Raw genomic sequence first — 11,633 nt, 5'->3', positions numbered from 1 at the left:
CCGCACCGATCTGTTTGGTACATTATAGCTCTCGCTCCGTACGCGCGTGTTTTCCTTCTTTTCCTTTTTTTGGAAGGAACATGCCACATTTCTCTCCTCATAAAAAGCCGCTCAGTTGTGGCATTTGTAAGCTCGGAGGAAAAATGAAATCCACTAGTCAACAGATTTGTGCTTGCCCAGGAGAGCCGAACTACAGAAACAACCGCCACAGTGTGACAAACAGCAGCACAAACTTTAGTCCCTAACTAAATAAAACATGTGCCTGTAATGTAGGGTCATAAAGTGTGTGGGTATAGTAGGCTAAAATATAAAACATGTTTTGTAACTGAAACGCCACCAGACAAGATAAGGCCAACACAAATGCTGCAAGATATTTGAGCTAGATCTTTATTGTTCAGTAAGAAAATAACATGATATTGTACAAAAACTCAACTTCTCTTTGAGAAATTAAGCTGCAAATCAAACCAAAATGGGGAATAGCTCATTTATCATTATAGGTTATGACAAGGTAGGTGCATTTATACTATTGCCAACTGAGTAGCCTATATGGACAGAATAAATAGCAAGCCACTTCTTTGGACTTTGGTCCACTGAGAAGGCAGGAATGTAGAAAAAGAGTTGGAGGACAGGAGAGTAGGCATGGCAAAGGTCTGCCCTCTGCAGGGAACAGCTGCACCGAATCCTTAACTCCTGTTTCATCTCAGATACAGTTGTGTGTAGAATATATTCTATTGCCTTATTATAACACAACCAAAAAGCACAAGAAACAAGAAACACATGAAATATATGTCTGGTGTAATGTTTCAACCCCAATCCCAGTAATGCTATTTCCATGTTCAACAACAAAATCTGTCAGCTTTCTTTATAGTTTTCAGAAGTCTTAAAATTCAGTGACATATACTCATTGCTTTTAAATGATCCTGTAGGTATAAATCATAGCCTTAATTGTACATCTGCATATTGCTCATTTGGATGATTGAAAGCTTTTGGTGATAAAATCCCAGATTCTCCCTCATCTCCTGGGATGATTGGCTCAATTTCTCAAGTACAATACCCATAGTGCCAATGGGTATATTGCCCTGGACTCTTGCCAAAGTTTGCTTGATTTAAAACATATTTGGTGTGATACCTCTGAGAATATAATACATACATACATTCAGTGTAACATGGATGGTTTCAGTCCAGTGAGAGTTTGTGTTAATAAGAAGCAGAGCTCGGCAGCGTCTATGAGGCTTGGTGTCCCCCTGGCCTTTGGAATCCACCGGGAGATCTACACTCATGTCAAAATTCATGAGAAACCAGCTTGTCTGCAGTGCCTCCACATGAAATTGTAGATGCCTGAGAATGCCATACTTTCCCCCAGAAAAGACTGAGCACTGTCAATTTAAATTAAATGTATACTCATTAGTTACTAATGGATAATGAAATGGCATAAACATACTAGTATTTTATTTTTTGCCTATAACATCCATAGGCCCCTTCAAAACATGGAAGCACAAGGATTTTATTTCACTGGCTGATATCAATCAAACTGCTCTGAGAACTAAGATAACTATTGTGGTTTGCTGTTGATGAAAGTCCCTCTATAGTCCTTTCATCTTTAGGTTTTGGACTCCATTGTCAGTCCAATATCATCATCATCATCTAGTCTTAGGCCTACAGTAAGCCACAGCCGCAAAGCTAGAATGGAAAGTTAGCATTGTCCTTCCAGTGAGCCGAGCAAAACAAAAACTAACCAGCCCAACCCAAAACGGACACATCTTAGAGTGTCAGAAAATGTATGACAGATGTCCTTGAGTATTTGAGAACATAAAGGTGTGAAAGTTGTCATTCTACAGTGTGTGGCCATGACATGCTAGGCCATATACAATTTCTTATTTAATTAATAGGCGTTTACATAAATATGAAATTCAGTGACACTGAGGATCTTTTTTTTCTGGCCTCAACTTTTCTAAGGGCTGAAAAAGTAGTTAATAGGCTAATAGAATGTCTACACACCAACCAAGCAGCCAGCCAGCCAGACAGATAGACAAAACATGCTGTTACAAATAATGACTGGCCAGATGGGGATGCTTCTCCCCGTCTCTGTCAGCGACTAACACAGTAGTCATTTGGTGGCTGGTCCACCGAGACGTGTGCGCGCTGTGGAGGAAAAAAAAACTGTTGAAGCGGACTTGGGTTGAGGGAGGAAGAGTGAGAGTGAGTGATTGGGGACGATTGTCAGAGTTACAGCTTTGTGCTCATACTGCCCTATCGACAATGCTGTCAGTGAATGTACTTTCGTGTTTGCTACTATTATTTGATGCACTTCTCCATACCCCATACACGTCGGCAGCGCGGATATCCAACGAGAGACGACGAGACGACATGAATCCACCTGCCACAAGTAAGCCAGTTGTCTTTTATGCAGTTGGAGGTGATCGGTCGAATAGCTCCAACGATGATGAATGATCGAAAAGTTGTCTATAACATAATATTTAGTCGATTTTGCATTGAGAGAAACCATCAGTTCAACTTTTAAAACTTTCCATAAACTAATTGAAAAGTTAGCCATCGCGCCATTTAAGGCTACACTGTGCGTAGGTTATTTTACATTTTTGTCGTGTAAAAGCTGTAGGCTATCAAGTTCAAAAATATACATGATCCTGTGCACTTCTAAAATGAAGACAAAGTACAATATTCTGACAATCCCATGAGGTTAAGGAAAGTGATGAGATGTGGGGCGCAGTTGAAATAACACAGTTAATGATGTTACAAAAATATTGTTTATACTATATACTGTTTTAAAAGTCTGTATATAGCCCAGTCTATATATACTGTAGGCTATCAAGCAATGCATCGCATAAACTTGTAGTTCCCTTGTCTGTGTTTCAACTTCACATGCTTGTCGTTTCCATGGAGACTTGTCCTAGCGGTAAAGTAATTGCGCGCTTTCTTTTTATTCTAGGGCTTGGGGTGAAGGAGCATTTTCAGATTGTTACACAGCACAATAGACTGCGTAGTCGGGTCAGTCCTATTGCGGCGAACATGCAGAAAATGGTTTGTAGCCTATCTTCTTGTACATAGAATATAAATTGTTTTTGACAGTCTTTTCAATTGCTTGACATCTACTGCATTAGTTAAACCTGCAAAATGCTCTTGTAGGCTTCAAGTTTTAACAATTGAACGTTAATCCTTTTCTTTCCATTCAGAAAGAATTCAAAGAGGTCCAACTAGCTGGCAAGTGTGTTGCTTTTCTATGGTTTAGCAGTGGTTTCCGGAGCTTTGGGGGTTTTGCTCATTGAATAAGTCTCTGCAGCAGCAGCTAGCAGGGTGGAGTTGGGGAAACTTTCTCTTACAAAATTGATGCACTTTGACAGTCTGTGGTTGTGTTTTGCATTGATTTCTGCTTCTCCTTTTAATGGATGTGCCTCAGAAGATGAATCTTGAATTGTGTTTTGTTCGCATTGTCACCCCACTGTATAACCTCAGACCCCATTACCCTGTAAGACTCACCCCATGCCAGCCTATCACTGCCCATGACCTCTGGAAAAATAATTTTTGCATGACTTCAATTTTGCTATTGCCCAATATGAGGGAAATGTTGCATTGTGCCACCCCAGCAGTCCTGTTGGAGAAGGAGAGGTGGATCATTTACATACAGACTTATTATCCATAATCTCCTGGAAATAAACAGCTCTCACCTGTCCACCTGATCCCTCCATTTCACACACACACACACACACACACACACACACACACACACACAGAACACACACACACACAGTTCCTGTAATAACATCTTTTGCGTTTGCTCTGCTCTCAGCGTGCGAAAGGAATAAACAGGCAGTGGAGAGATTTACTGTGTCAGACACAACATGGACGCTCAGCACCTGATTCCGCCGTCACCAGCGACTACGCAGCTACCCCGGCTGCCGTAACAGTTCAGTGAGTTCCAGGGTCGCATCTGCTGACAAACACAGCAATGGCACCTGAAATAGAGCTGAGACTGAAATACTTCTTCGTGCTCTTTCCCAGGCTCTCTCTCACTCATTCTTGTTCTCTCTTTCTCTCTCTCACTCGTTCTCTCTCACTCTTTCTTTCTCTCTCTCTCTCTCTCTGTCATTCTCTTTCCATCTGCATCTTTGGGAGAGAGCCAGAGTGCCATCAGGGGGCCTTGAGGTTAATGCACCATGCTGCAGTGGACACCCCCACTCACCCCTCACCTCCTCCGCCTACCTCCCAAAAACAGAAGGGCAGTTTCTCCCCCAGAGACCCTGGGAAGAGCGGGGCCTTGCTAATGGAATCATCTGCCGAGGCACCGTCACCAATACTCAAACGCTGAAGCTGCAAACTGTTGAGCTCACAATGCGTGACAAGTGAGCCACAGTTGGAGGCCATTCAGTTGGCACTGGCAATGTCTTATCCCAAACACGACAAAGGTTTTATTTTAAAACCCAGGATCCTGTATTGAAATTGCTATCCTAGTGCCCTTCTGTGTGTCCAAGCTTCAGTGGCACTTAGAGCACAGCTGTGAGCCAAGGACAAGCTAGAGTGATAATCCCCACTGTTCATACACTGAGACTGGGAGTCACTCGAACTTTGGGGGGCCTTGTGTAGACTAAAGAGGCTTCCAGTGGAAATCCTGCGCAAACAAATGGCACCCACGATTGAGTCATTGTTGACCGCCCGGTGTTAGGGGTCAACTCTGTGTGCTATATAAGGTGTGTAGCAGGGACTGCTCAGCAATCCAAATGCTGTGTCGCTCGCTGTCCATAGGAACAAGACACATCTCACCAAAGTCGTTTTTTCTTTTCTTGTCATGATAATAATGAGCGCAAAGCGGGGTGGTGAAACATCTTTAAAAGTGTGCTGATACAAGCCTTTCATTCAGGTGCTTTCTTTATTCCCCTCGAGACCTGAAGAAGTTCAGGTCTGAAGGCCTAATTACATTTTGCAAGTCTTTAATGGAATACATAATGCAATTGTGTACCAAACTGATTTTGGACTAATGCTTATTGCTGGAGGGGATCTGCTCATGACTGATAATGGAGAGAGAGGGATAGAGAGGGAGGGATAGAGAGGGAGGGAGAGAGAGGGAGGGATAGAGAGGGAGGGAGAGAGAGGGAGGGATAGAGAGGGAGGGAGAGAGAAAGAGAGAGAGAAAGGGAGAGATTGAGGGAGGATCATCATCACTTTGTATTCAAGTCCGCTGCATTTCAGGTAATTTCTGCAAAGCCCCACAGTGGCTCTCCTGGAGAGTTGAAGTGGGATATTAAAGTGCTTTTTTACAGATAACATTTAAAAAGGCTTCAGGCAGGGGCCCCTCTTTTATGATTATCGTTCAGGAATATTTGCACAAGAATCCATAAGCGCCGTCTGATTGTCCGTGGCTATAAAAAGATTACAGACTCTCCGGAGAGCTCTGAGCGTGGCGCTCAGCGGGAGATAAGATACTCTAATTTCATGAAGTTTCACAAATGATGCTCTCTCCTTGCTTCTCTCTCTCTCTGGTGCGCTGACCCTTCCAGTGGCTCCTGGAGAGGAAGACGGCGCTAACTGGCGGAGTGATGCGGGGACGAAGGGGCGGGGAGGGGAGGTGGCCTTTGAATTAGTGCCCCTCATTTAAACTTCAAACGCTGAATAAAAAGCACAAGCACTTCCTCAGATGTAGGTATTCAGTGTGGAAATGGAAGATGGAAAAGGAATGTGTTTTTGTGTAGGCCTGTGTGTTCAAGTTTATGTGCACATACTCTGTGTATGTGTGTGTGCTTGTTTGTTTGTGTGTGTGTGTGTGTGTGTGTGGTTATATATTTATGAAGTGCTGTAAAGGGAGACAGATTTTCAGCATCTTGCTACTGCTCTAGTTATATGTTCACTGCTCCAGTGACATCGAAATAAATTAGTTGTCAACAAAAAAATGCATTTTCACACATTCTTTCAAAGTTACAGTTTTTTTTGTGTCTGCTTTGTCTTGTTCAATACATCAGAATCAGTTTATCCAGCTTTTTCTCCAAGCCCTTTATTTTGAGCTCGGCTGAGCATTGACACCTGAAATTGGATTGCTGTGTATGTTTCATTAGGGGTGTGACATGACTTCCCCCCTCTCCTCTCTCCTCTCTCCTCGTTGTGAGTTTGAACAACATCACAAGACACAACACAGACTAGTCACAAAACTCCTGCTCATCCTGCTCTAATTTGTCCTTGATGTCACCACAGAGTGTCCTTTGTTCCATGCCGTCCCTTGTTGGACAAATGTGTGTGTGTGTGTGTGTTTATGTATATATGTATTCATTAGCCACTCGCAGACCCCCCTCTTTGTTTTGCTTATTTGTTAAAGTTTTTGAGTGTCTGACAGTGATGTTTGTATTTGATCAGTCGTCACAGTGCACGGCACCAGTGTCCATCCTCAGCACTGAAGGAGTGAAACAAAGAGCCTGTACTGGCCTGCTGTGGGGGGGCCGCGCAGCTCCATGTGAGGAGAAGAGCATCTCAGTGAGGCATAAGAAGAGGGGAGATCGGCCCCCGTCAGCCCCCACTCGTCCCCTCCATCTCCCCTCTTCAGCCCCATTCTTTCCCCTCGTCTCTCCTCCTCCTTCATGTGGATCCATCAGAAGTCACTCAAGGGGAAATTGACACTGATGTGTTTTGGCTGGTGCAATTCATTTTGGTCGCTGGAGGGGGTCTAGTGGTGGTGGTGGCGGAGGGTGAAAGCCGGGCACGGATTGCGGAGCTGAATGGGATCTGACAGGCCCCAGTGCCTCATTGAGAGGAGTCCTCTAGGTGATGGCCGCTTGGCAGCAGTCCTCAGCTCTCCAGTGAGAGAGTGCAGTGCACAGAGCACAGGCTCTTCAGCATGGTGATGGAGGTCTTGATGGTGGTGGGGGGAGGGGGGTAGGGGTGGTTAGGAGTCGGATGGCTCACTCGACCATTGATTTGCGCCAACATGTCTTTTTCGGCTAGGACCACTCTACATTCCCCCCACTCCTCCCCCCTACACACACACACACACACACACACACACACACACACACCCCTCCTGCTGTCCTCTTCTCCCTCTCCCCAGACTCATCTCCCAGGCTGATGAAACGGGACCTGTTCTTGGGGGGCCCCTGTCGTGAAACCACATCTGTGGAAACAACATTCTCCCAGTACACACTATACCCCCACCCGCATGATTTCACACTCTCCATTGGAGTGGTGACAGGTGTTTCTATGGCAACAGGCCACCCCAGAACTGTCTGGCGATGACCGGGGACCAGGCACTTAGCTGCCACTCAGCAGCGAGGAGATGGGATGGGGTCAAACACATTAGCGTATGTGACAGACGCTGGCGTGCTTACAGGGACCCCACTCGCTCTGTCATCATTGCAGAAGAGTCGAAAACAAACGAGGAGACAAACTCAATTCACACTTGTGTGAAAGTGGCAGGTCGTGGTGTTGCAATTCCTGTCACTATGAGTGGTAGTTGGTGCTGTTGGAGAGATTGGCCTTCAGTTTTAAGCTTGGTGTGAAATACTGGCAAAGATTAGTGCTTTCACCTAACCAGGCAAAACTTTAACCAAAGTGGACATTGACCACACAATACTTGAAAAAGGTGTTTTCTGTTGTTCCTTGTTGTTCTACTTAAAATCCATTTGATGAATAATTTTCAGCTGTGTCGGTCTTTGGTTGGTTATTTTAGGAGAAGATTCTGTATGAAAAATTCAGCACTGAATGTTTCACACAGAATCTTCTCCTCAACGTCTTAAAAGGCCAACACAAACCCTGAAGATCTTCTCCCTGAAGTCTGTTTTTATTTCATGAGGTATCAGAAAATATGCATTTTTAACGTGCTACTAACAGATTGATTGTAAGACTGTAAATTACAGACTGTAATTTGGCTACATCAACTCCACTGTCACCTGCCGTCACCGCACCTTGTGGTCATCTATCCCATGATGCACCATCTATCCCCACAGTGGCATTCCCTCCATCGTGTCTCATTTCATTGCATTTTGCTGATCACCTTCAACATGTCCCCAGTTGTGCCTCCATGGTTCTGCCTCCACATAGATCATCATCTGTGACACACACAGTACTGGGAGAGCAGGAGGACATGGCAAGCATTTGAGTGTGTGACAATTGACATGAGATGATAAATCAAGCATGTAAACACAGGCACGTAATGGGAACCAGATTTAAGCAATATGCCCCGAGAGGCCGTACTGTAGGTTACACTGGTTCTACAACAGCTAAGGGGCGTTGTTAGGGACGATGCGCTAGCGGACTTGAGTGGCTTATTGCTTTTCTAAAACTTACTAAATACCTGGCAAAGTTTCATAAAGTAAAGGCACAGCAACTAGAAATATAATGAGTTATTCCTAGATTCCTGATCATTCTTCCGCCAGGAAATATATTTCCTCTATCTGAATGGTTGCCAAGCAACGTTGAGACGCAGCTACTTTAACTTTTGTATCAAGTTATGGTAGCGCAGTAATATAGAACAAAATGCGGTCAAGGTGTATGTTTATGCTGCATTTTACAATGGCATCGAACGTGATTCAGCCAATCACAATCAAGGACCAGAACTATCAGTTTTAAAACAGAAGATAAGACACTGTTGAAGGCGAGACTGTAGCTTATACTGTACACTCTTAAAACGAATGTCCAGATAGGGACAACACAATTTGTGTTGTTTCTAACACATTGCTTTTGTTATACTGTGTACACTCTTACAACAAATGTGTTGAAAATAACACCACTTATGTTGTTTTTTATGTCTAGATAGGGATAACAGTTTGTGTTGTTTCTAACACATTGTGTTTTTATTTTTATCATTAACACATTAGTTTTAAGAGTGTAATACACACACACACACACACACACACCTGTACACCACATAGAATGTGTTACTGCTCTCCTGCAGTGCTCCGACTTCCTCTGTCAGACTTCTCATTAGCAGAGGGTGCTAACGAGACAGGCTAATTTGGTCCCCACAAACACACCCATTGCTCATAGGCATTAATAAGAAGGAAACTGTCAGACGAGAGCACCAGGCTCTGTCTGGCCTCTTCCCCTCTCCCTTTGCCCAAAGGGAGGCTGTTGGGGATGGGAGGTGAGATTCGAGCCCAGGCATCACCTCCTCCTCAACCCCCAGGAATCTCTCTGAACTCCTCCCTCTCCTCCTCCACCCCTCTGGCCCCAACCTGAACCTGCAGGAGCCTCAGCCAACAGCTATCAGCTTGCCGCCTCCCAAGTGGCTTTGGCACCCTGCTAATGCAGATGCTTATTTGGGCGCTGGTGGTCTGACCTGTGCCAGGTCCAAAATAAGGATGATAATTTGTCCAGTCTGTGAAGGGCAACAGAAGGTGAAGTCATGACTTGGCAGAGATGCCTGTCTGGTGCCGTGTATACAATATCGCTCAATGCAGCACACCACTCTCATCAGCAAAACGCGCCTGCATCCAAACCAGAACCTGTCAGAGCGCCTGTTCTCTTTCTCTCTCTCTCTCTCTCTCTCTCTCTCTCTCTCTGAATGTGTGTGAGAGGGTGCGTGCTAGTTTATGTGCATGTACACAATATGCATTCATGTGTTGGCTCGTGAGTGCGTCCCTCGACCCCTTTACCAAATCCACATGAGGAGTAGATGTTCTTATGCAGCCAGATTCTCTGTGGACCCACTTCACTGGCCCCCTACACACCCGGGCTGATTAGAGAACTCTTCTTCTAAATGCAAGACTAGCGCTTTCAGTGCACCCTTATCAGCTTTAATTAGCATGAAAGCAATGCAGTTGGTTTAAAGGGAGTTAAGGGAATATTTTGGATCAAATTGAGTTGAAGTATTTCCTTCCTAAACTCTAAGACTTTAACTCAAATGCCCAGAAAATTAATCTTAAAAAAGCCTTTTATCTGTATATAGAGGAGCAGAATATACAAGCATCACATTTTTTGTGAACAAAGATTTCCATTGGGAAGTGTAACCTTAGATGGGTTCTAGATCCTTCTAGATTTACAGCGGCTGGCTCTGAGAAGTGAGGAGGTTTTTGTGTGAGCCCTCTTGGACAGAACAGGTTACAAAGACAGGACACCGGCCTTTTATTTCCCTTTGTCCACAGGGGCATTCCCCATAGTGCTGTGTTTTTGTTTTTCACGCGTATCAGGTGTGACTGTGTGTACATGTGTGTATATATATAGAGAGAGATTTCACCCAGTAGTAACCTTACCCACCTTGACCTTTCACCTCTCATTTCACCCAGGAGTGGAGCGAACCTCTGGCTCTTCTGGCCCAAGAGAGGGCAGTGTCCTGCTTCTCAGATGCTGCCCTCCCAGAGCAGAGCCTGGGAGAGCACGTAGGCTGGAACGTCCAGCAGGCAGCGCATGAGGAAGCCTCCTTCGCCGAGGTCATCAATGCCTGGTTCCTTGAAGGCCAGGACTACGTCTACCTGGATGGCCAGTGCAGAGAGAATAGTACCTGTCAACATTACACACAGGTACAGAACTTTAAAGCACCTGTCAACATTACACACAGGTACACAAAGCTTTAAAGTACCTGTCAACATTACACACAGGTACAGAACTTTAAAGCACCTGTCAACATTACACACAGGTACACAAAGCTTTAAAGTACCTGTCAACATTACACACAGGTACAGAACTTTAAAGCACCTGTCAACATTACACACAGGTACACAAAGCTTTAAAGTACCTGTCAACATTACACACAGGTACAGAACTTTAAAGCACCTGTCAACATTACACACAGGTACACAAAGCTTTAAAGTACCTGTCAACATTACACACAGGTACAGAACTTTAAAGCACCTGTCAACATTACACACAGGTACACAAAGCTTTAAAGTACCTGTCAACATTACACACAGGTACAGAACTTTAAAGCACCTGTCAACAATACTCACAGGTACAGAACTTTAAAGCACCTGTCAACATTACACACAGGTACACAAAGCTTTAAAGCACCTGTCAACAATACTCACAGGTACAGAACTTTAAAGCACCTGTCAACATTACACACAGGTAGACAAAGCTTTAAAGCACCTGTCAACAATACTCACAGGTACAGAACTTTAAAGCACCTGTCAACATTACACACAGGTAGACAAAGCTTTAAAGCACCTGTCAACATTACTCACAGGTACAGAACTTTAAAGCACCTGTCAACATTACTCACAGGTACAGAACTTTAAAGCAACATCGTGTAAGAGTGGGTAATTACAGTATACCCCTTGTTGTCATTTTTCAACTCACTGGGTACCCACTTAGAGCTTACATAAAGTGGCAAAAAGAGCCATATTCCAGCATGGTGTAACAAAATGACATAGTTCATGGGCAGATGTGCATGCATTGGCATTGTCCGTATTTTCTGTATCCATCCATCCTCCCATCATCAAACTGAGTTTGAAGTTTAAAGTAAAAACTACAAAGTGTGGCTTTACATGAAATCCTGGGGGCTGCGGAACAAGCAGTGTAGTGTCACTTCCTGTTTATTGCACCATAAGCTAAAATATCTAGCCTAGAAATCTAGACGCACCCTAGCGGCAGCAAATGTAATTTGCAGCCAGGGTAGTCTAGCAACTCTCTGTTGGCTTGCGAGCTGGAAAAATGAAACTTCAATCAGGCCAATCACATCGTGTATAGAGTCGGCAGTGCCAATG

At 44.3% G+C, this 11,633-nt stretch overlaps 1 protein-coding gene across 1 annotated transcript in view; it reads left to right on the top strand.

Moving 5' to 3' along the window:
* The first annotated feature begins 2,079 nt into the window (after positions 1–2,079).
* The window catches only part of LOC143126129 (C-type lectin domain family 18 member C-like), a 22,814-nt gene continuing 13,260 nt past the window's right edge, over positions 2,080–11,633 (top strand). Inside the window, exons 1-3 of the mRNA XM_076288038.1 lie at positions 2,080–2,386; positions 2,948–3,039; positions 10,218–10,451. Of these exons, the coding sequence (XP_076144153.1) occupies positions 2,260–2,386; positions 2,948–3,039; positions 10,218–10,451 (453 nt within the window). The 5' untranslated portion in view covers positions 2,080–2,259. The remainder of the gene's footprint in view (positions 2,387–2,947; positions 3,040–10,217; positions 10,452–11,633) is intronic.

The sequence above is a fragment of the Alosa pseudoharengus genome, unplaced genomic scaffold, assembly GCF_046254945.1.
Source record: "Alosa pseudoharengus isolate Yale_2024_CS ecotype anadromous, Long Island Sound unplaced genomic scaffold, YU_APseudo_1.1 YU_APseudo_1.1_scf_16, whole genome shotgun sequence".
NCBI classification, from domain to species: domain Eukaryota; kingdom Metazoa; phylum Chordata; class Actinopteri; order Clupeiformes; family Clupeidae; genus Alosa; species Alosa pseudoharengus.
Note: the sequence above shows the minus strand (reverse complement) of the source record. Positions and strands in the feature narration are given on the sequence as shown.